At 47.8% G+C, this 22159-nt stretch overlaps 2 protein-coding genes and 1 long non-coding RNA gene across 4 annotated transcripts; 1 reads left to right on the forward strand and 2 right to left on the reverse strand.

Annotated features, from left to right (window-relative positions):
• The first annotated feature begins 1771 nt into the window (after nt 1-1771).
• Nucleotides 1772-8306, forward strand: CCL1 (C-C motif chemokine ligand 1). Of its 2 annotated transcripts, none has more exons than XM_072940034.1 (4): nt 1772-1847; nt 5366-5532; nt 6751-6865; nt 7951-8306. In XM_072940034.1, exons 2-4 carry the CDS (start codon nt 5457-5459, stop codon nt 8039-8041), a joined length of 282 nt encoding a protein of 93 aa, XP_072796135.1. In that variant the 5' UTR covers nt 1772-1847; nt 5366-5456; the 3' UTR covers nt 8042-8306. The 2 variants fall into 2 exon arrangements, with proteins under 2 accessions (XP_072796135.1, XP_072796134.1); XM_072940033.1 differs by having other exon boundaries at nt 1779-2015.
• A 3487-nt stretch (nt 8307-11793) lies between these two features.
• On the reverse strand, nt 11794-13794 carry LOC102541151 (C-C motif chemokine 8). The gene is made up of 3 exons (XM_006212000.4): nt 13630-13794; nt 12741-12858; nt 11794-12342 (listed from the first exon to the last, which is right to left on the reverse strand). Exons 1-3 carry the CDS (start codon nt 13703-13705, stop codon nt 12237-12239), a joined length of 300 nt encoding a protein of 99 aa, XP_006212062.1. The 5' UTR covers nt 13706-13794; the 3' UTR covers nt 11794-12236.
• Nucleotides 13795-17154: 3360 nt separating this feature from the next.
• Nucleotides 17155-20685, reverse strand: LOC140686313 (uncharacterized). Its single transcript, XR_012060036.1, has 3 exons — nt 20593-20685; nt 19526-19624; nt 17155-17523 (listed from the first exon to the last, which is right to left on the reverse strand). It is a non-coding gene; the product is annotated as an uncharacterized lncRNA (long non-coding RNA).
• Nucleotides 20686-22159: the final 1474 nt, after the last annotated feature.

The raw sequence follows: 22159 nt of genomic DNA on the forward strand, positions 1-22159 counted from the left end.
CCAAATAGCATATAATGCCAAACCAGAGAAGGTCTCAGTAGCCGTCCAGGCTACAGGCTTCTGATGGAAGGAAGGGGTGGGATTGGATTATCTGGGGAGGCTTTTCAAGATAGTCCAACTGCCCTGGATTCAGAATTCAGAGGTCCAGAGTAGGCTTCAAGCATATGTCTTCTGATAAAAGCTTCCCAAATGGTCCATATGAATCTCCTTTCCAAGGAAAGAGTCACTGATTTAGGCCAAGCCTCCCACTTTTCAGATGAGGAAACTGAGGCCCAGAGGGAGGAAGTGACTTGGCCAAGGTCTCACAGAAAAAGAGCAGCAGAGCCCAGAAGCCCCACAACCTGACTTTCACACTCTTTCTACAGAAGAATCCCCTGGCCCCACCCCACCCCACCGGTCACTCCTCCTGGACTCCTTCAAACCTCCCAGGCCTAAGGACATCTTCCATTATCCTGTCCTGCAATGCAAAGTACCAGCCCTCGGTCCATACCACAAATCTGGCCTTACCCCTGTTCTGAGCAGATTACTTAAGGCCCTCCCTCTACTGTCAACAGGCTCAAGTCCAAGGCCAGAGCCTAATCAAGGTCCTGTGAAATCTGGCTTAGGGTCCTCCTGGCTCCCTTTCCTGCCACTTCCTGCGAATTCATTCCCTCATGCTCTAGAGACACCAGCGATTACCATCCATCAAATGATTGTTCAGTTTTCCTTCAGAGATAAGTCATGTTTAATTCTCACACAAGCCCGTAACCGGGTATCCCTAATGATCCCCCTTTGGAGATGAGGCTGGGAGGCCAAGCAAGGGAAAGAGGTCACACAGGTGGTGTACGGAGGAGCTGGGGCTGGGGGCCAGGCAGAGTCCACCCTCATAACCATGCTCACCGTGCTGTCCACTCCACTCCCCGGCAAATTCACCTTCATTCTTCCAGGCCCAGTTTAGACACTCCACTGTACCCCAGAGACCGTGCCCCACCCCCTGTCCCCGCCACTAACTGGGCACACACAGAGTCTGGTCTGCACATTAGAGAAGTCCTTACCTGTCTGTACCCACTTCCTGGTTTGTGTGTCTGTCTCCCTCTCCAGGCCCTGGCTCTGGGGTCAGCTCTTCTCTCTCACCTGACCGCCAGTGCAGGGGCTGGCACAGAGTGGGCCCTCGGCAAACGTTTGCTGAGTGAAGGAGTGAGCGCATGAATGAATGAATGAACGAAGGAGCACATCAGGAACCGAGACCTGTCACTAGAATCCCGCAGGTGGGATGGGGCTCTTCAGCACCCCTGGAAAACGCAAGGAGCGGGGTCTCCGCCCACGTGTGCGAGAACGGTCCAGGGCAGTATAAACAAGCAAGGGTGCGGCCGGAGCTGCTCACCCTGATTCTGTCACTTGCCTAGCTGCATGACGCCTGTCACCTCCAGGGGCTCCGTTTCTCATCAAGGGGATGACCGTAGAGATGTGAAGGCCTTTCCTTCCTTCCTCAGGAACCGTCACTGCATGCTCACCCGGAGTGGGGCGCTGGGGCACGAAACGCGGACCACAACCTGCGGTCTCCTGCCCTTTGGGAGCTTTCCAGACAAGCGTGGGGTGTGGACCACCAGGCATTCACAAGAGTGCGAGGGCCCTGCTGTGGGCAGCGAGGCTGGCTCATGCCAGGAGCTCAGGTGGGACAGCAGGCAGGAAGCCAGCCAGATCAAGCTGAAACCGGCTTCCAGGGCGGATGTCCCAGCGCATGCGCAGAACGGCCACGTGGTGCAGGGCTGCGTAAACCCAGCAACGACAGGGGTACTTCACCTCAGCACAGTGGGCTGACTTGTCACTCACCAGCTCCGTGACTGTGGACGCGCATTGAAAACCTGGTGACTGTCACTGCTGCGACACTCCTTGGGCACCCCTGGGTCTGCTGTTGCTAGGAAAGATGCTTAATGCCTCCTTCACATTATCGACTAGACCTGGATAAGAGAGGCCTTCTGAAAAGAACAAAAGTGCTAGAGAGAAGATGGGGTACAAGGGAACCCAGGCGGAGGGTAAGAGGCGCTGGAACACTCCAGAAAGGGTTTTGAATTCGAAGGTGTTTGGGTGCTGGAGACCTGGCTAGGGCTGGACTTGAGCTGACTGGAGGCAGCTAGGCCTGGTGCAGAGGTGGGGACAGGAGAGGACACTGTGCTCCGGTGGGTGACAACAGAAAGCCTGGCTTGGGCATCGGACAGCAGAGGATTAGAAGGAAAGGGACCAGGATGGGAGGTGGCAGCCCAGCCTGTGCCCTGTGATGAAGCCTCAGATGGTCCAGGATTGAGTGGTAGAGGGGGGAGGGGTGCAGCTTTATTGAGTATCTACTACGTGTCAGGCCCCTTGGGAAGCACTTCCCTCTACTCTGCAGCTCACCGAACATTATGTCTCTTCTCAAGCACTTAATCACAGTTCCCAGATCCTGCCTCCCCCAGCGAGCTGTAAGCCCCACGAAGGCAGGACTGGTGTCTGTCTTGTTCCTACTGTGTTCCCAGGACCAAGGATATTTTAGGTGCTCTGCAGTGATTCTGATAATCCAACTTTCTTTCCCTCTCCCTTCCATTTTGCCCTCCTTTTTCTCCCTCCCTTCCTTTCTTTCTCCCTTGTTCCCAGATAAGTTGAGAAACCTCATTGAATCCTTCAAATAGCCCAAAGTTAGGTTACAGTTAGAGAATTTTATTTTGAAAACAACAGGGAGAGTGGTACCAGGTCCGTTTGGTAGTGGATTTTATGATGAAGGAACTAAGGCTCAGGAGCATTAGGTTACTGGCCCAAGGTCACACAGCAGGCCTGAAATCTGACCCAGTTATCTCTGTATCTAAACGTGCTTCCTCCCTAAGTGAGGGAACTAAGAAGACCTGTCCCCAGGGATAGACAAAGCGAGGCCAGTCTTCCAGTAGCTGTGCGATGCTGAGCAAATGATTTCTCCCCCAAGAGGTTTCTGTATCCTGGTTCAGGGATCAGGTTGGTAACGGCAGAGCAAGCAGGCAGGGCCAGGCTGAATCCCCTGAGGCCAGCAAGGCTGAGGCAAGAGGCGGGGGCCACTTAAGATGAATCCACCCCAGTTGAGCTGTGTCTGGTCTCTACCCATCCTCAGTAAATCAGTCCCTGCTACACAAAAGGTGACTAATAAGAAAGCCTCTTGCAGGTAGGGGTGTAGCTCAGTGGTAGAGTGTGTGCTTAGCATGTGCAAGGTCCTGGGTTCAATTCCCAGTATCTCCAATTAAAAAGAAAGGAAAACCTCCTACAGGCCCTCACTGCTTTTCAAACTTCTAACTAAGCAAAGGATTGTTTGCCTGAAAACTGGTTCAGTGTCTGTGCTGGGGACATTTCTGATCTCTCCATCCACCCGCCGCAGTTCTGACCCATCTGATTCAAGGCCAAGAATATTTTATGGAGTTATGACTTGGCCCTTGCTTTGTGCCAGGCCTGGGGGAGAGGAGGCCGAGAAGGGTTGGGGAGGCTCCGCGTGGAGCACTAGGTTTCCGTGCGATAGGAGCCTTCAGCCGGTTCCTTCAGGTGCTGCAGGAGCCCGGAAGGGGGAGGCATGACTAAGACTTTCTGTCTCCTCTTTTCTTGTCCTGGGTTCACGGTGGCCACAGCGAGGGGGAGGAGGGGAAGTGCGTTGCTGGAGGGGCAGCCCCATCTTGGTCTCAAGTGGGCTGGGCAGCATCCCCAGGATGGGGTGGTGGTGGGGGAGTGGGAGAGTGAAGAGTGGAGAATCTCCTGGGTGGCCACCTTCCCGTCTCTGTGTCCCAAGTGAGTGTAAAGGGCCTGTGTTACATTTGGTCAGTTGACCACATCTCTTTATCTCCTCCCTCCCCAAGACCCAACTCAAACGACAGCCAAGGCCTTAAAAAGGATCAGTCTGGGAGGATACAGAGGATAGGAGTAGGGGAGAGATTCCAGCTGCTTCAAGTACTTTTCAGGCAGCAGGAAGCAGCTGGCCGGATGAATGGGAATTGATGGAGCAGTGCAGTCATTAGCGGTGGTCCTTCCTGGAGGGGTGTTCTCAGAGGCGGCCGCACATGGCAGTCAGATGCCCAGATGCCTCAGCATTTCCCTCTGTGCAACGAAGTCTCTGTATAACCTTGGCAAAGTCAGTTTTTTCTTTCTGGGACTCATTTTTTCCTCATTTCTAATAGGAAAAAACCATACCGGATTCTTATCTGTTGGTGCCTGAATTACCTGGCATTTCCCCTCTGCTCTCAACTTAATATGTATATGTTTTGATTCTGCTTCCAAAATGGGGCACAGATTTTTGCTTTTTTTTTTTCCCAAAAGCTCTCCCAGGAAAGTTTCCAAGCCATCACTGCAGGTGGTCTTCAAGGGGCCTTTCATCTCTGACAGACCTGGACTCTCACGCAGGTGTTAGGATGGAGAATACATGAATCAGAGGGGTTGCCGGATAAAAGACCTTCATGTGGGAGATCCAGGCACAGGGGTGGCTTTGAAGGTGAATGCCCATCTGCTGGGGACAGCAGAAGGGTCTTTCCGTAGGCAATGGCATTTGAAGTGGGTAGAAAATTCACAGGGGGAAACAGTGACCTGCAGAGGGAGGTTACAGTGGGAGCAAATCCTGGAGAAAAGAAAGCATGCGGGGTGTTCAGAGAGTTGCAAATATTGCAATGTGCAGGAACCTATGGAGACGTAGCATGAGGGGCCACTCATGGCCAGGGCAGCAGCTTGGACTTCACCCAGTGGGACATCTACTGCTCTCTTTATACGGACTGGCTTTTTTCTTATTTATCTGTGAGCCGAAGGGCAATGGCTTGCATCTCATTGGTAGCTGTCCTCCCCGGGGCTAACCAAGGACCCAAAACAGAGCAAACTGTAGAAAAGTGTTAAGTGATTGAAAAAAAAAAAAGAAGCCATAGCACCTCTCTGGGCCAGGTCCTTGACATAGCTGATCTTAATGCTCATCCCATGCCCGGGAGACACGAGTTACTTTTTCCATTTTGCGCAGGAGATGTGATTTGAGCGTTTATGATTTGCAGAACTGGGATTCAAACCTAGATGTGTCTCAGTGCTGGGCCAGAGCTCTGAGGCTCTGCCAGGTTCTGGGGACAGTAGCTCCATCCATCCCTGGATGGAAAGATGTGGGGTCAGAGAAACCACAGACAGGTCACTTCCTCTCACTCAGCTTTCTCCGCGTCCCACTCAGCTAGGGCAGCTTCTGCTCATCCTCGCAAGATCCTTATCTGCTCCTGTGCTTGGGGAAGTTTCCCTACACCTCTCACACCACCCAGGAGAGGTTGGGGAAAGGAGTTTTCCATGTGGTCACTGGATGTGAGTAACTATCTTTTCTCCCCCTGACTTCCCCGCCTCTGCACTGGGGCTGGGAATCCCCACCCTGGTATTCAAAAAGAAGCTCTGGGCACTGCAGGCCAGAGGAGAGCTCTTGGCTTCACCAGACTCATTGAGACCCCTCCAGGGAGGACTGAGCTGTACGCCCCGATATGAAGCTCATCACTGTGGCCCTGGTGTGCCTGCTGCTGGCTGGGATGTGGCTACAGGATGTGAACAGCAAGAGCAGTGAGTGTGGCCCGAGTCCCTTTGCTTCTCCTGGGGAGGGCGGAGACGCAGGCAGGCACTCTGGGGTTGGGGGCAGGGCTCACCCTGAGCTCACTGCCTCCGTTTCCACTCCTCCAGGGAGAATTCTTCCTGAAGAGGGGAAGAGAAGACCTGAATGGGGGTGGGGGGCAGGGGGCCAGTGGGAGAACCATGAGTCTGGGGCCACAGACCCCTGAGTTGCTAGCTTCAACAAAAGGAGGCCCGCCTTGTCCAGTCCCTGTGGACTGTTGGAGGGGAGCTGTGAGGTGATTTAGACTGAGCTGGAGGCCTAAGGTCTAGAGGAGAGACTGGCTCTTGCCTCTACCGTGTAACATATAATAAGCAGAGTCTCAAGTCAGGATCTGGGACTGCAACACTTGGCTAACTTTGGGCAAATCATTTTACCTCACAAACTCTGGTTTCCCCATCATAAGATATGGATTTGATAATGCCTGCCCTCCAAGGCTGTTGAGAGAGTACCAACCTAACAACAGACACGTGGAAGGGGCTATGTAAACAGTGAAACCAGGAGAAAGGAGCCAGGGTTGAAATGCAAGGCTTTCGAGGGTGGGCTATGGAATGGGGTTCCAAACTGGCAGAGTAAGGGTGAGGGGTCAAGACAGAACTGAAGACTAGGGGTGGAGGGCATTCTAGAGAGGTGGTGGTGGAGGGAACTGATTAGTTCCTGGAAGCTCTTCCCTTGTCATTTCAGTAGTTTGAACTCGTGGAACCGTTCCTAATCCTGCCCCAGGTAGTAGACTGCAGACCCTATTTTGTTCTGGGGTTCTGGTGAGTCTGGCCGGGTCCAGAGCCCTTGAACCCAAATATTGGGGTGGAACGATACTCCGGCGATGGGATGTCAGAACAGGAAGACCCTTTAGAAATTAGTCTAATACGTCTTGTTTTATAGCTGGGAGGTCTCGGGCCCAGGTGAGGGCTCATCTAGATCAAAGTCACACAGCTGACTTGGGGGGAGCTGGGGTCTGAACCCCAGTGTCCTGACTCAGTCTAAATACAGAACTAGGTGGCTGATGAGGCAGAGATGCACCAGGGCCTTCAGGATGTTATCCTAAAGCCTGAGCCTGTCCTGGAGGGTTTTTTTTTTTTAATTTTTCCCTCCCTTCCTTCTTTTTCCTGGATGAGAGGAACTAAGTCCAGGTTAAGAAATTAACACAAACCTCTTTTGTGCTTCTCTTCTAGTGCATGTGTCATCCTCCAATTGTTGCTTCAGATTTACGGGGAGGAAGATTCCCCTGCAGAAAATCCGGTGTTACAGGAACACCAGCTCCACCTGCTCCTACAAAAACGGTCTAATGTGAGTAGTGGTACCCTGTTGAATCCCTGACTCCCTTCTCCAGAGAACAAACCGGACCATCTGGAATTAGCATTGTGGCCGCTAGATGGCAATGTTTCACCAGATTAAGGGTTTTTTAAACCAAGACAACAAGGCCACACAAACCCAGGTGCATATCTGAGCGTGGGCGCTGGAAGTGGAGGGGGGAGCGCCTGTGGTCCTGCAGTGATGGGTTCCTCGGAGCTCCAGGGCTCTCAGTATTATAGCTTGGTATTTTATGCTCAGAGGAGGGAATTGCTTAAAAGCTCCAGGCGTGATATGTGATGTTAAGAATGAGGGGGTCTCAATTAATTTCCTGTCTCTGGATTTGCCAACCTCTAGTCTTGGGCGACTGGGCAGGTAACTCTTCTGAACCTCATTCTCTGGGTATCCCTCTGCACCCTGATCTGTGAAGTGGCGCAAACATGATAGCAGCATCACAGTGTAGTTAAGAAGCTCCAATAAGAGCCCATTGGCTCTTTCATGTATATTATCTCAGCCAAACCTCTTGGGGCGCACATTCATTATTGTGAAAACCGAGGTTCAGGGAATTAGAGAGATTTGTCTAAGGCTTTGTAGAAAATTAAAGGCAGAATTGACCTATGGTTTTGGACAATAGCCAAGTTTAGGAGGTGGGCAGATCAGAAAAGAAACACTACACACACACACACACACACACACACACACACCCCTAAAGCAATGACTAAGGGTCCCAGATGGACACAGATACTTGAAAAGATGCAGTGGGTGGGCCCTCAGAGACATTCAAAGAGGGGGATTTTCCATGCTAGCAAATCCTCAGAGTGTCTGCAGCCTTCACCTCACCCTGATACACTGAATCGTACTGTCCACAAAAGGAGTCCAGGAAATGCAATTTAAAAGTCTCCCCCTGAAGCTTGAGTGTTCCCCGCAGTGTACAAACCATAGGTCTTAGGCAACGACTTCATTTTCAGGTCCTGAGAGAGCAGCTTAGGGGCACCAGGGAGCAATGAGGGGAAGATGGGACTTGTGTGTGGCACCCAGGGGGTGACTCAGGTGACAGCCTCTCCTTTGTTCTCTGCCCACAGACTGAAGCTGATTGGAGGCCAAGAGACCTGTGTCTTGGATACAAAACTATGGGTTCTGGCTTATTTAAAAAGGATAAACCTCTGCCAGTGAAAGGAAATATGAGCTGATTTCTTTCCATCCTGGACACTGGATACCACGTGGCTTCACCTGTTCCCCTCCCCCGCCCGAACGCCCAGTCCCACACCAGTCCTTCTGCCCCCACTTTGCCGGGTCATGCCAGAGGGTCTGCTGGGTCCTGATAAGCTATGTTGTTGCACTTTATATATTTAAATTCTAGAATCTTCAACTTCCACTTCCCTGTGCCTCTTGTACGCCATAGGGATTTCAGGGTACAAACTTGATTGGCATGGAGGGACTGGGGGCAGGGGGGAGGAGGGGAGACATACTGGACCTGGTGTCAGGGGAACTGACTTCTTGTCAATAAAAGCCAATAAATGACTCACAGCTCTCTGATGACTGCCTCTGTCCTGGGGGATAAGCTTTGACTCGGGGTTGTGAAGTAGATACTCAGCAGGGCTGGGTCCACATTTGGGTGTAGGACCCTCACCTCTAGCCTGTCCAGAGAGTTCCAAGGCTGATGTTATCCCGAAGTCACAGCTGCCCTAGCTGGAGGGGATCTTGTGGGAGAGTCATCTGCCTGTAAGGCATTGCTAACTCCATTTTATAGATGAGGTGGCTGAGGGCTGGAGAGGGCTGCCAACAGGTCTGTGGATACATAACAAGTCAGGGTCAGATCTGGTGTTAGCGCTTAGGGCTTCTGCCTTCCAGGCCAGAACTCTTTCCCGGTTCCCCAGGTGCCACGTGACTGCCCAGTACAGTGTGGCACAGAGACCCTGCCTCTACCAGGCAGAGCCTGCAGAGTTGACTGGCAGAGCCGCCTCCTGGGGAGGGTCCAGGTGTGACAGAGATGCCTACCCAGGTCACCCAGAGGAAGGAGGCTGACTCAGGAAGAGGAGGAGAACCCTCAGAGGACAGAGAGGAAGAGAAGGTCCCGTCCCTTTAAAAGAGACAACCATAAGCTCCAACCTCAGTGATGTGGGACTCTAGGGAGACTAGCAAGGGAGGGAAGTGAATTCTGGGTCTCAGGATTGGTGGCTTTAGGGGAGAAGGCCTTGTGTCCTGTGTCGCAGGGCTTCTCCCTCCTTATCCAGCATTCAGCACGTCAAGCATCTGGCTTGTTGCGCTTAAGCCACCTCCTCCCTCCGCCCCCATGGCTGCCCTTCTTCCCCCAGCTCCTCCTCGCCTGGACCATCGCAGTAGGATGCTTTCAGCGTCCCTTGCCAGCAGCATCCTACCCTCAGCCTCAGGCCACCCTTCCTGGCGCCCCCTGCCCTCCCCGTTGCTCCCAAGCCTTCAGAACTGACTCTAAACTCCCACTGTGACAGTCCAGTTCTTCCGTAACCACGCCTCAACCTTCCTTTCCAAATGTCTCTGACTTTTCCATTCTGGAACCGTAATTCTGACTCTTCAGGGGATACTCCCTGCATCTCCTCTAGAAGAGTCTTTGCTATGACCCTGCTACACCATCCTCCAAGGTCTATTCTGTCCACATCCCATCTTCGCTATCAGGTCCAATGCTAACTAGGTCTGGGTCACTCGATTTTCCCCCCAGGGGTCTGGGGCACTTAATAGCTGTGATACTCCAGGGTGGAGGACTCCTCAGAGCCAGGAGGCACGGGGGCAGGGAGGCCGGTTAGAAGCTGATGCTGGGGACTGGAGCCATTGCTCTAGAATATCCTGGACTGGTGAGCCAGGTCCTCCCTTGCACTCAGAGGAGCGCAGGATCGCTGCAAAGCCAGAGCCTGGCTACATCCGCTACATCTGCTACATCCCCTCTGCTGTGCACTGGTGCCTCGGAGCGCCCCCTGCCGGTTGGAAGTTATCCATGAAGAAGACACCACTGTTAAGAGATTTTAAACAAAAATGTATTTTCTGCAAAAAGTAGGCAATTCTACGATTGCATTAATCTTTCTGTAGTAACATATTTAGCTACAGCTCACATTCACGAGGCACTGTCCTCCCTAGATTGCAGTAGCCCTTCATCCCCGTGGCTCTTACAGTCAAGCTCACCACCACGCGGGAGTACCTGCTGACTGCAAAGCCAACCGAAGAAACTGGGACTCCTGACAAGAACCAACTGGCTCCAGGCCTTGCTTTAAAAAAAGAGATGGCCAATATTCAAAATAAACCCCCAACCAGCCACAGTTCAATTATACTAAACATTACTGAAGAACTAGTTCATTTTGCATAGAAAAACATAAAGCACTCTCTTTGGAAACTACATTCCAATGAGTCCAGGGTCAAGACAGGAAGCCTGGGGAAAAAGAGCCATTGCCCATCCTCTGGCTTGACTTAGTGCGGCCAGAAGAGTTCACGTCTTCAGGGTGAGAGGTTTTTGGTCCAGGTGTTTCACGTAACTCTGGACCCATGTCTCCTTTGGGTTGGCACCCATGTCCTTCGCCAGTTTGGTTCTGAAGCTGCGGATGAAGGTGTGCTGGCAGGGTTAGGTGAATCGCCGGAGGGTTTTCTCCAAGGGATGGCTCACTGGACTCTGAAATCTGCTAGGTCCACCTGCTGCAGGTAGGGGAGCTGCTCTGGTGACAGGAGGAGGGTGCAAAGGAGGGACTTCTGGAGGTAGCCATTGTTCTTGCCATGCCCTCGGAGAAGATGGCCTGGCATCTGCCTAAGTCACCACCAGGGTGTGAGCTTCAGCCCATTTAGGGAGCAGTGTTGGTGAGAAAATAAAGCTCTTACACATTGCCAGTAGGAAGTTTGGAAAACTGTTTAGCAGTTTCTGATAAAATTAGATGTTTGCAAAACGTCTGTAACTTAAACTTCTTGGGAGGGGGTTGAGGGTATAATGAATGAGCTAAATTCGTTCTGTGTCTCAGGGGAGCCAGTCCTCTAAATAGTTGCTTTGCAAGATTATAAGAGAAGAGTCTGTGTCCCGGTCAGTTACTCTCTTTCTTCTACTATATGTAAGACATCACCGTCTGGCCCATTTTTCTGAACTTCATCCCCACTACCACCCTGCACCATTTATGTCGCCGTCATTTCTGCTGCACCCGGGCAGCAGCCTGCTCTCAGGCCTGCCCTCTCACACTCCGTCCGGTACTGATGCTAGGTTATTCTTCCTGATGCTCACCTCTGAATGTGACACTTTCCTTTTCTCCTGTTTCAGAACTTTCTGTGCATCTCTATTACCTGCTGATTCAAGAGCCCCTACAATCTGGTTCCAGCCTGTACTTCTAAAACCCCAACTTCTTGGTCTTCCCAGAGCCCAGCCAGAATGGGATTCCTTCCTCTGGTCCATTTGCCTCATCTCCCTCCTGTACCTGCTCTGAAGAACCCTTTCATTTCCCATCACATTCCAATCTCTCAAGACCCATCCCGTTGAAGACTCATCTCCAGTGTCCTTAAGTGGACCTCTAGGTTATAGACCATCTAGTTTCCCCTTAGATTTGGTTTCATTCCTGGGATATAACTCTGGATTGGAGAATTGATTCAATGGAGAAAACCTGGGGTTATGGAGAGGAATCTGATGACTGTTGCAAGAGATCAGGAGAGAGACTGGGCAAAGATATGTGTGGTGAGGAAAGAAATGGGAGTCTAGAGTCTATAAATAAGGGCAGGTGATGATAGGGACTGGAGACACAGGACTGGAACAACCTGGTCCGGTCCTTCTAGGTTCTTCCTCATCCTCAGTTGAGTCTAAAGGACTTCTTAGAGGATGACCTTCACACCCCAAAGTGTCCTCCATTGCTGCCATTTCCCTCCTTCCCAGCGAAGTGTTACCCCATGAAAAACAAGACCAAATAGTTTAAAATTATGTGTATTTTTTTTCACTGAAAATTCGACAGTCATTTAATAACATTAATTTTAACCACAATACTACATAGCACACATTTAACTTACAAGAGCACTGATTTCCTAAGAGTACAGAGATGTTTCACTCTAGTGCTCAGTGGAGGGAGCTCGCAGTACCACAGGCAGATGGGAGGGAGAGCAATGCCGGCTTGCCGTGACCTTGATGGAGCTCACAGAAAAGAAACCCGTCACGAGACGCTTGGCTTTACATTCATTAGGACTTATGGTAGATAAAATGTCCATAACTTAAATATAATTAAATATTGTTGAAGACACACTGTGTTTTAAATTACTAAACAAAGAGCCTCTTTTCAGACATTCTAATAAAATAATATCACTCTGCACCCGGGGAAGTTTGGAGGGAAATAAATAAGGTTTTCCTAAGGCAGCGATGGGCTCTCAGTCCAGGTATGAAGGTTCAAGGCTTCAGGGTTTTGGACTTTTGGTCCAAGAGCTTCATGGAAGTCTGGACCCACTTTTTCTTGGGATCAGCACAGACCTCCTTGCCCAGTTTGGTCGTGAAGCTGTGGGAGAAAGAGGGCACAGTTAGACGGAGTGTCTTGAGGATTTTGCCCAGGAGTGTGGCCTGTTGGCCCTTAACCTAATTAGCCTTTGCTCCCTGGGTGAGGAGCCAGGACTGGAGAAGGAGGAAGGGGAAATGGAAGGAAGAGGCCTCTCTTCCAGAAAAGAAGTTCTGTTACTGTCCCAGGGGAAGCCCTCCAGGCTCCTGGCTGAAGGTACTTGGATGATCTGACAAAGCTCCTAGAAGAGGAGCCTGGAGTGAGTGTGAATTTATTCTTGTGGGCTTTGTTTATGGGGCAAAGGGCCCTTTGGATTAGCTGGTATATTTGTCTGACTCATAGGGATGTGCAGAACTCAGATGGAACTTTTGGCTGCGGGGGCCAGGGCATGATCCACTCACATCACAGCTTCCCGGGGACACTGGCTGTTGGTGATTCTTGTGTAGCTGTCCAAATTCTTGAAGGGGATCTTCCCATTGATCACTGTAAAGCAGCAGGTGATTGGGATGGAAACCGAATCTGAAAAACATTTTGCAAAGAATGAGCGTTATGATGCATCGTAAGCACACATTTATAAGAGAAGGAGGAGAAGGTAGAAAACCAAGCAAATACACAAGCTCTAGGTAGGACCCGCTACTCCCAAGTTTGGTGCTTTAGTCCAGATCCCACAGGTAAAATGTTACCGATGAGTCTATTTCCTCTAATGAACTATGGGGTACCTCATTGTCAACTGCAAATGGAGAAATCTTGAGTAACAAGATTAATCCTTGCAGGGGATCTACTGATCCAAAATCCCTGACCCCAAGAAGGTAAGTTCCAAGACCTCGCTTCCCAGATAGTTGTCCCCATGGGCTTCAAGCCAACCTGTGTCACATGCTGAGATGCCTCTGGGTCCTTATCCTCCTTACACAGCTCTCATTCTGGATGCTACGCTGGACCATAATCTAAAATTTGAAACCTCAAGCAATAGTTGCCTCCTGTCCACCACTGCCTGAAATATCCTTCGCATCCACAATGAGAAATGGTCCTTCCTTCTGTGTCACATCCCCAAACAAGGTGAGGATTCTTATGGTAGTGGCTGCACTGAGTGTCCCAAATTTGGTGCTGGGAAAAATCAGAGACTGGCCTCAGTGACCTGGGCATCTGGTTCTGGTTCTGCCTCTGACTAGCTGTGACACGCTGGCTGTCCTCAGTTTCCCTCTTGGTTTCACTTTCTCCATCTTTGTCACATAGGCTATGCAGCAGGCATGGGATGACTCATGTTAAGACTTAAGAAGAGAGGAGCCTTACCTGGCTGAGCAAGCACCTGGGTGCTGAAGGTGGCTGATGTGAGCAGCAGGCACAGAAGAGATGCTGAGAGCTTCATGTTGGAGGGTGAGCACGGGAGCTTCAGCGCGAGAGTTGGAAGTTTCTGAGTTGGTCTCAGTCTCTCTGCAACTCTGGCTACTCTGGCTGCTCTGCCTGCCTTTTATCAGGAGCAGAGCGCATGGGCGGGATCATGTTTAAGGAAGGATGAGATAAGACCTTGAATGTGCTGAGTTGGAACCAGATCCTGGTGGTGATTTCCGAACACCAGGAGGAGGAAGTTGAGATAGTTTCCATCATTTGTTTAGACAATGTGGAGCAGAGGTGGAAGGGTATGTGGTTATACCCAGCAAAGTGTGGAAAGTGACCTCACTGGACTGTTAAGAGCTCTGATTTCCTTGAAATGGAAAACGATCTGTCAGAAAGGAAGAGTGGGAGCCGCAGTCCTTCCCTGTGGAGTGAAGAGAATCAAGGGTCTGACCCTCCCTAGGACCCAGGAAGCCCTAAGGCTTTGCTTGAGCTCTTTATCAGACTCAGGTCCCTGCCAGCCTAAACTAGGCAGGCTCCTTTAGAACTTCATGCAAGCATCTCGATGAACCCTTGGCCGAATGGTAGGCAGCATCCAGGAATCTTCACATCTTAATGTCCTGGAATGTTCTGTCGTGGAGCCTAAGAACTGAGCAGCCTTGTGGTTTGCAAAATTTTTCTCCCATTCCATTGGTTATTTTTCATTTTGTTGATGGTTTCCTTTGCTGAGCAAAAGCTTTTTAGTTTGATATAGTCTTACATATTTAGTTTTGCTTTTGTCGCCTTTGCTTTTGGTGTCAAATCTTTTGCCCTTTTAAAAAATTGGGTAGTTTTCCAACAACTGACTTTAAAAAGTTCTTTGTATATTTTTCATTCAAGTCCTTTACTAGATTTATGCATTGCAAATATTTTCTCCACAGGCTATAGCTTGTTTTCTTAACAATGTCTTTCACAGAGCAGAATTCTAAATTTTAAATTAAAATTTTCAAATTTTAATGAAGTCCGATTTACCAATTTTTCCTTTCATAGATTTTGCTTTTGGTTATTATATCTAAAATCTCATCATCAAACCCAGGTTTGCATATCACCTTTTCAATGAGCATTTCCAGACTTTCCACAAAGTCATTCAATATTCTCCAATAATCTTGGGTGTTAAAAAGTCCACAGGGGTCCATATATAAAGTCACCATAATTAATTTAAGCATTTCTCTATAGTTGGGAATTATTTAATTTCCATTTTTCACAATCACAAACAATAATTATGAGAATGCTGCTGTAACATTATCATAAATGTCTCCATTCAGTTCCATAGCTAAGGGATATTATTAAGGTTCTTAATCAAATTATAGCATTGTTCCATTGCAGGAATATTTGCATCTTCATTAAAATGTGAGTTTATTAATCTTAAAAGTATTTGACAATGCTAAGAAGAAGATATTTGTCTCGTTAAAAGGTAAAACTAAGCCATAGAATAGTGGTTTCCTTTGCGGTGGTGAAGTCATGAGGGAGCCTTTTTAGATGCAGAAAAGTTCTTTATCTTAATCAGAATGGTAAACAGTTGTCTACAAACTTAAAATTCATGAGATTGTACACTTAAAATTTCTGCACTCTTGTATATAAATTAAACTCCAACATAAAGTAATAAGAAAAAAGTTCACACTATTTTGCTTGCATGTTAATTTATTTGTTTCTTAATGTATGTGTTAATTGATTTTTCTTGTGATTAATATATTCATGTTTTTATATCAGATGGCCTTTTATTTTTCATATTGATTCAGAAAAGATTTTTGAGCATTTGCCTCATATATTTTCCATTTATTGCAAATACTGTGTGAACTTGTACGAGTAAAGAATTTGCAGAATGTGGGACAAATCTGTGTCATTGGGATTTCTTCTGTTTCCCTTCCAGACAGTCCCTCTGTCAGGTATACCACGTAGCACTGATCTCTGTGAGGGTGCGTTGGCTAAGAAGATGTTTGCATACATTTTTCATTCAGAAATAAACTCTCTGTCTTACAGAATACCCTCCAGGCTTCATTAATTTGTCCTCTGAGCTGCCTTCATATGGAAAGTGCATCTATAAGCTGATGACAGAAATAGTAGCAAAAAATCATAGTTATTGGGAATCAGGGAGAGTTAGTCAAATGAAGGGAACAACAGAAAGAGACTCACAGACATAGAAAAAGTCTGGAGTTGGATACTAGGAACACTAGTTAAAATCTGTGTCAGAGAAGGCACAAGTTATATAACTTCTCTAGACTTCAAATTCCTTACCTATTCTTTACTTTCTTATGTGGCAATGGAGTTTATTGTTAATATTGAACTACCTGATACCCACAATCTGCTTTGCAGGTTGAGCAGCACATGATAAGCGATAAATAAGCTAGCTGTCGTCAGTAGTCAAATGAGGGGGATGCCGTGTCGAGAACTCACTAGGAAGGGACCCAGAGTATGGTTCTTGGTCTCCTGTACAAGCTCTCCCTAAAATTACTTCCAAAGATATCTGGTAGGGATAGGCCTCCAAAAATGTCTGTGTTGTAGATGAATCAAGAAAAAGAGTCTCCCAGAAGCAGAGGAGAAGTGAGATCCTGGGATCCTGCCATGAACCAGAGGAGTGGAATGTCGTGGGGCCTCAGGGCGGATGGGGGTCAGACCCCAGGGCTGACACGCCAAGGGTCTTAATTCTACAGGGAGCTCAGAGATCGCAAGCGGTAAGTCACTTTGATTATGCAATTTCCCTCTCTTGTTTTGTTTTGAAACTCATTCAAGAAAGTCTGACATAAAAAGTTAAAACGAAACTTTAAGCCCTGCAAATTCAGCAGCTGTTCTTTCCTGCGGCCTTGGCTGTGTCTTTTCAGGGAAGTGGTTATTCTGCCTTCTCCTTTTTCTCAGCATCTTCCCAGTTTCCTCAAGCAGTTTTGACAACTCACCCATGGCTCAGGGGCTGTGAAGGGGTGCCTGAGGTCAGAAACAGCCTCTGTGAATAGAGGGCCAGAAGTGGGTCCCCTGCTGTGGAAATAGATCTGGATTCTGATGTGGGTCTCAGGGAAGCTAACGAGAATGGACAGCATCCTGGGAATCAGGACTTCTGCTTTCATTTCTCATTTTCATTTCTCTGTCCCAAGCATCCTCAGTGATCACAAAATTATAGAATGAGTTAGAAGAGACATCTGCATTTAATTGATTCAACCCTTTCCCTTTACAATTGAGAGAATCCATTTTAGAAGTGAAATAATTTGTCGCAGGGTGTACAACTACTCTGTGACAAGCCGGAGCTGGTGAGTGGGCCCGTCAAAACAAGCGCCATCATTCAGTTCCAAGTTAGAAGACAAGAACCAGGCAGAAAAACGCAGTGAGGTACCCAGGATCCACCAGATCTGCCTGTCCTACTAGAATGCCCCAGCCAAGGATTTACAATACGGAAGGGATGCCTTCCCCAACTCCCACATACTGACTCAGGGTCTTTGAAGATACTGCCTTGAATTCTCTGTTTTTGAAGTGTTTCAGGTGACTTCATTTATTTATTTATTTTTGGTGGAGGTATTGGCGATTGAACCCAGGCCCTCATGCATGCTAAGCATGAGCTCTACCACTGAGCTATACCCACCCCCAGTGACTTTTAGCCATGGCCAATTTGGGAGCCATTAACCTAGTTCAAATGCTTCATTACAGATATGGAAACTGAGGCCCAGGGTTGTAAAATGATTTACTTAGAGTCAATCTGACATTTTAGTAAAGACCCCAAAGCAGAACTCACCATGCCCAGTTACACACTGGGTCTCCCAGTTTGGTCGCTGAGACAGGCTGAGTCGTCATTCTAACAGAGGCCCCAGAATCTCCAATGTCTTGTTTCTGTAGGTTCATGGACCAGAGATCAGCAATTGTGGATTCAGTTGGAATATACATATAAAATTATTTGAATGACTTCATAGGTCTTAACAAGAGGAGCATGAATAGAATCTATTTGGACTTGGGAATATGTAGTTCACTCTACAGAGCCCTTCCATCACCTATACCCACTCAGTGCCTAATAACTGCTCAGCACAGAGGACCATTTGAGACTCAATAAACTACCCATAATGTCTATTATTGTCCTTTATAATAACTCCATGGAATCAATTGGAACTTTGATGGCAGCAAGCTGTTCAGTTGCTCCTGGGGCTTTGGGGGTGCCACTGGGATATGGATAGACGTTGCCCTGACCCTATGTTTTTGGCTGGCTTGGTAGTGTGGATCCTAGGCACTGCCTCACCCTACTCTGTCTCTGCCGGCCAAAGCTTCAAGAGACGTGAAATGGAGTTTGTCTGTTGGATTTCCATAACTCCTGATGCACATGTTATCTCAACTTTATTGATGGAGCAGCCAAAGAATATGACAAAGTATTGATATGTCATACATGTCACAGAACAGAGCTCCCAGGTCTCTAGCTGTCCAGGCCAGGCTCTTGCCCTGGTTTCAAGTGTAACACATGGAACAGTGTGGTACAGCATGGCACAGCATCACATGGGTTGCCTCATCCAACTCCAATAGTTTCCTAACTAATAACTGAGTGGAGGGTTCTGGTTCTGCTGTTGTCTTTCTTCATTTGGGCTGTTGGGGTCTTTATCAAACAGGAATACCCTTGGTCACTGTGACAAGTCAGAGGGACATGGAGATTCTCATACTAGCTCTTAAAGGCAGAGGCCTTTAAGAGGAACACAAAGTGGGTCATACTGCGTGCCCGTCTTCAAGATGGCATGGAAGTACAATCTGCCCATGGGACAGACAGAGGAACAAGCACTGGAAATACCAGTGAATATCTCTAGTCACCACACCTTCTCTGTTATCCACATCAGTTTGGTAACTATTAAACTTCTTTACTATTGTAAAGAAGTAACTGTGTTATGTGACATCAAGTTAAACTAAATAAACAAACTAAACTATTTATTCCTAATATTTCACATTCAAAACAGTCTACTCTTTAAAAAATTTAAAAAAAATTTAACTTGAGGCAGAGTCGTGAGTCTAAATGGTTTCATATTCATTTTAAATCGTATTATGATCAATTGTTTTTGTTCCCCCTTTTCCCCAACTGATTTTTATCTAAATTTCAGGGAACTACACTACTGATTGCCCCTCCAAGGTACCCACAGCAACTCAGTTAAGTGGGAAATTATGATGAAGCGCTTAATGGACACAGGCGTTAACTGGTCCTCAAGCACTATTTTGATTTCATTATTTATGAAGATCACAATCAGGTTTATGAAAGCTAAGAGCTTCGAGGTTAGCACCTGAAAGCACTGTAAAGGCATCATTGTGCTGTTAAATTTTCCATGTCACGTACCAAACAGTCACTGTTTTGTTTCCATCAGTGTTTTTAGAAAATTGGAGTCGTTTACCTGATTCAATAGTACGTACTATACTCTAAAGCGCTCTTAACCAAACCTGCTTTATTATTTTTATGTCAAAAATAACAACTGGTTTTTATTCTACATTTCTAAAGATACAAATGCAGAACATTAAGTCAACTGGAGAAGCTTTAGGTCGGTATAATAAACACTAATGTATTCCCTCACAGGAGCTAATTGAAAAATGTAGAACACCTCCCTCTAGGCATCCGCCAGCGCGGGCGCTTAGCAACGCGCCGCCGCGGAGTCAGCGCCTCCGCTGTCGCGTGCCTACTCACTCCGCTGCATCAGCAGCGCCGGCTGCGTTCCCACGCTCGGGACCTTCAATAAGAAACTGTTATTGCAAAATACAGCTCCCGAGTGTTCAGTTTCAGCTTGATGGTTTTTAATTGATTGCTTTTCCGATTCCAATCTCCCGGGTCCCTCTTATCACAAAGAATCAGAGGAGAGGAGTCTTGTTTGCTTACCTGGGGCTGCCATCCAGGAGAGTACCGTGCTTCTTCCGGAATCTGCCCTGGAATAGCAGGTCTATTTCCGTGGTGGAAGGAACTGCACTTCTTTCTCATCTGTAACAGTGAGAGGATTTGTAACACTCTTGAATGTTCCTGAGGCTTCTGAAATGTCTCCCAGACCCAGACTCTGGCATTTCCCTCAGCTCAGAATAACATACCTGCAGGAGTTCTAATGATTTTCAGTTGATTGCTCTTTGTAAGAAACACAAAATTACAGAAATGCCTCAAGGAAATGATAAAATGTAGTACCCTGATTTTGCTTGAAACCGCTTGTTTTTTTAGCACTAGAAGTCTAGTGTGCCAGGAAATCCTTGAGTCCTGGGCAAATCGAGGTTGGTCACCGTACCTGAATTTTAATTAAATATTGATAACCTGGCTTATATTTTTATTTTATTCCTTTCCTCTCTCTTCATTTCTCTTCGTATGTGTATGTATGTATTTACATCCATATGTACCCATATGTATGGATGTATATGTGTTTTTGTATGTTTATGCATATATGTGTATCTTTCTATAGATACACATATATCCATATATACCTATACAAAAACATATACACACATATATATGGACATAATGCACACATGGTGGTGTTTATAGCTTCTTTTCACTTCACATTGGTCATGCACTCTTCAGTCATTAGATATTCTTCAATTTCTTGAATTTTAAAGGCTTCATACTGGTTCATTTTATATATACATATAAAAGTTACCATAATTACACCATAATTAAAGCACTTCACAATAGTCAAGTATATATATGATTTATATTTTCACTTTTAAAATTATTTTAATTAGCATTATGATGAAAAAGCCACTTTAATAATCCTGACCACGTCTTTATTTCTGTAGTTGTGGAAATAATACATCACAATGTATGGAGTGTTGGCGTTTTTAATACTTACTGCCATATTGCTTTCTAGAAAGTTTTATCCTGGACATTTTCTATTTGTGGTTATAAGCATAATTAACAGGCCTCCCAAATGTCCATTCCCCAGTCGCTGGAACCTGTGAATACGTTACCTTGCACGGTGAAGGGATCTTTGCAGATGTGATTCCAGAAAAGACCTTAAGGTGGAAAAGCAGCCTGGGTTATTCAGCTAGGCCCAGTCTAACAACACTGTCCTTTAAAGTGGAGACCCTTTCCTCCTACATCAGAGAGATGAGATAGGAGAGATTCAGTGTGTGTGTGTGTGTGGAGGGGGGCTCCGACCTAAGGATTATGGTGACTTCTAGGCTTCTAGAACCTGGGAATGGCCCTTAGCTGACAGTCATCAAAAAACAAGGATCGCAGTCTAATAACCTAAAGGAACCGAATTCTGTCAACACCCCAAATGATCAAGAAAACTGTTCTCTGGAGTTTCTAGAAAAAAACCACAGCTCGGCCAACACTTTATTTCAGTCTGATGAGACCTGTGTCTGACCTTCATTCAGCACTGTTAGGTAAATTTGTGTTGTTTAAGCCGCTAATTTTTTCGTACTTTATTATGACAGTAATAGAAAACGCGTTTTTCTTAAAAAATGTACGAGGCCGCGCGATTGGCCGCCCGGGAGCCCGCTCCCAGAATGCAGCGCGTGGCGCGTCATTCAAAAGAGACGACGATGGCGGCGGCGCTGGAGGCCCCGGAAGAGGGCGCTCAGCTGAAGAACGCGGCCAGAGTGCTGACGGTGAGTGGCCACGCCCCCGCGCCCCGCGGGGGGCGACCGGCCGGGGAGGCCGGGGCGTCCCGGGCGTCCCGGGAGCCCCGGGGCTGGAGGCGGCGGCGGTGACGTGGCGCAGGACCCTTCCTCAGGCTGTGCGCCTGCCTCCGTGCCCCTGGCCGGCCTGTCCCCTCCCCTGGGTGCCCGGCGCCGCGGAATGTGGGGTCGTGGGAAAGGGGTTGCCTGTGAAGCCGCCCTCACCGCGAGGAGTCGAGGGGAGGCGGGAGCAAGGTCGGGGCCTTGTGCGCTCCGCTGCGGGGTTGGTGCCGGCGGCGGCGGAGGGCTGGCCCAGCCCGGGTGCTGATAGCAGCCCTTGTTCCCCGCCTGCCTTCGGGTCTCCGAGCGCTTTCTCCCACCTGCTGCCGCGGCTGTGGCAACCGCAGCGGGGAGGAAGGGGAATCTTTGGGACCAAGGTCATTGGGACGAAACTGTCTGGGACCGAGTCCCTGCGCGCGTTGAGGAGAGTTGGGTTACGGTGCTCGTGGACTGCTTTCTTTCACTACAGTACAATGAGGAGCTTGGTGAGTAGGGTATTTACCTACTCCTCGAGGTCCAGTCAAAGGGTAAAGCGGTCCATGCAGGGAGTAGAAGTAAGGATTAACCATATTCAGTTACTCAACAGACGGTGTGTATTTGCTGCCTCCGTTTTGTTTTTATAAATTATGACTCCCTTGTTTGTAGATGTTTTTTGAAAGTTAGAGGCATATTTGATTACTTGAATTGACTCTGCTTTTCTAAGAAGTGGATGCAGTCAGCTTCATTACCTTTTTTTTTTTTTGGTTCGGTTCTTGGGTTTTGTGTTCTAGTATCATATTTTAAAATATTTGAACTAATTATAGCGTAGTTTGTAGATTCTTTTATCAAGTTTTCTTTTCACACACAGCACCAA

The sequence above is a fragment of the Vicugna pacos genome, chromosome 16 (genome assembly GCF_048564905.1).
Source record: "Vicugna pacos chromosome 16, VicPac4, whole genome shotgun sequence".
NCBI classification, from domain to species: Eukaryota; Metazoa; Chordata; class Mammalia; order Artiodactyla; family Camelidae; genus Vicugna; species Vicugna pacos.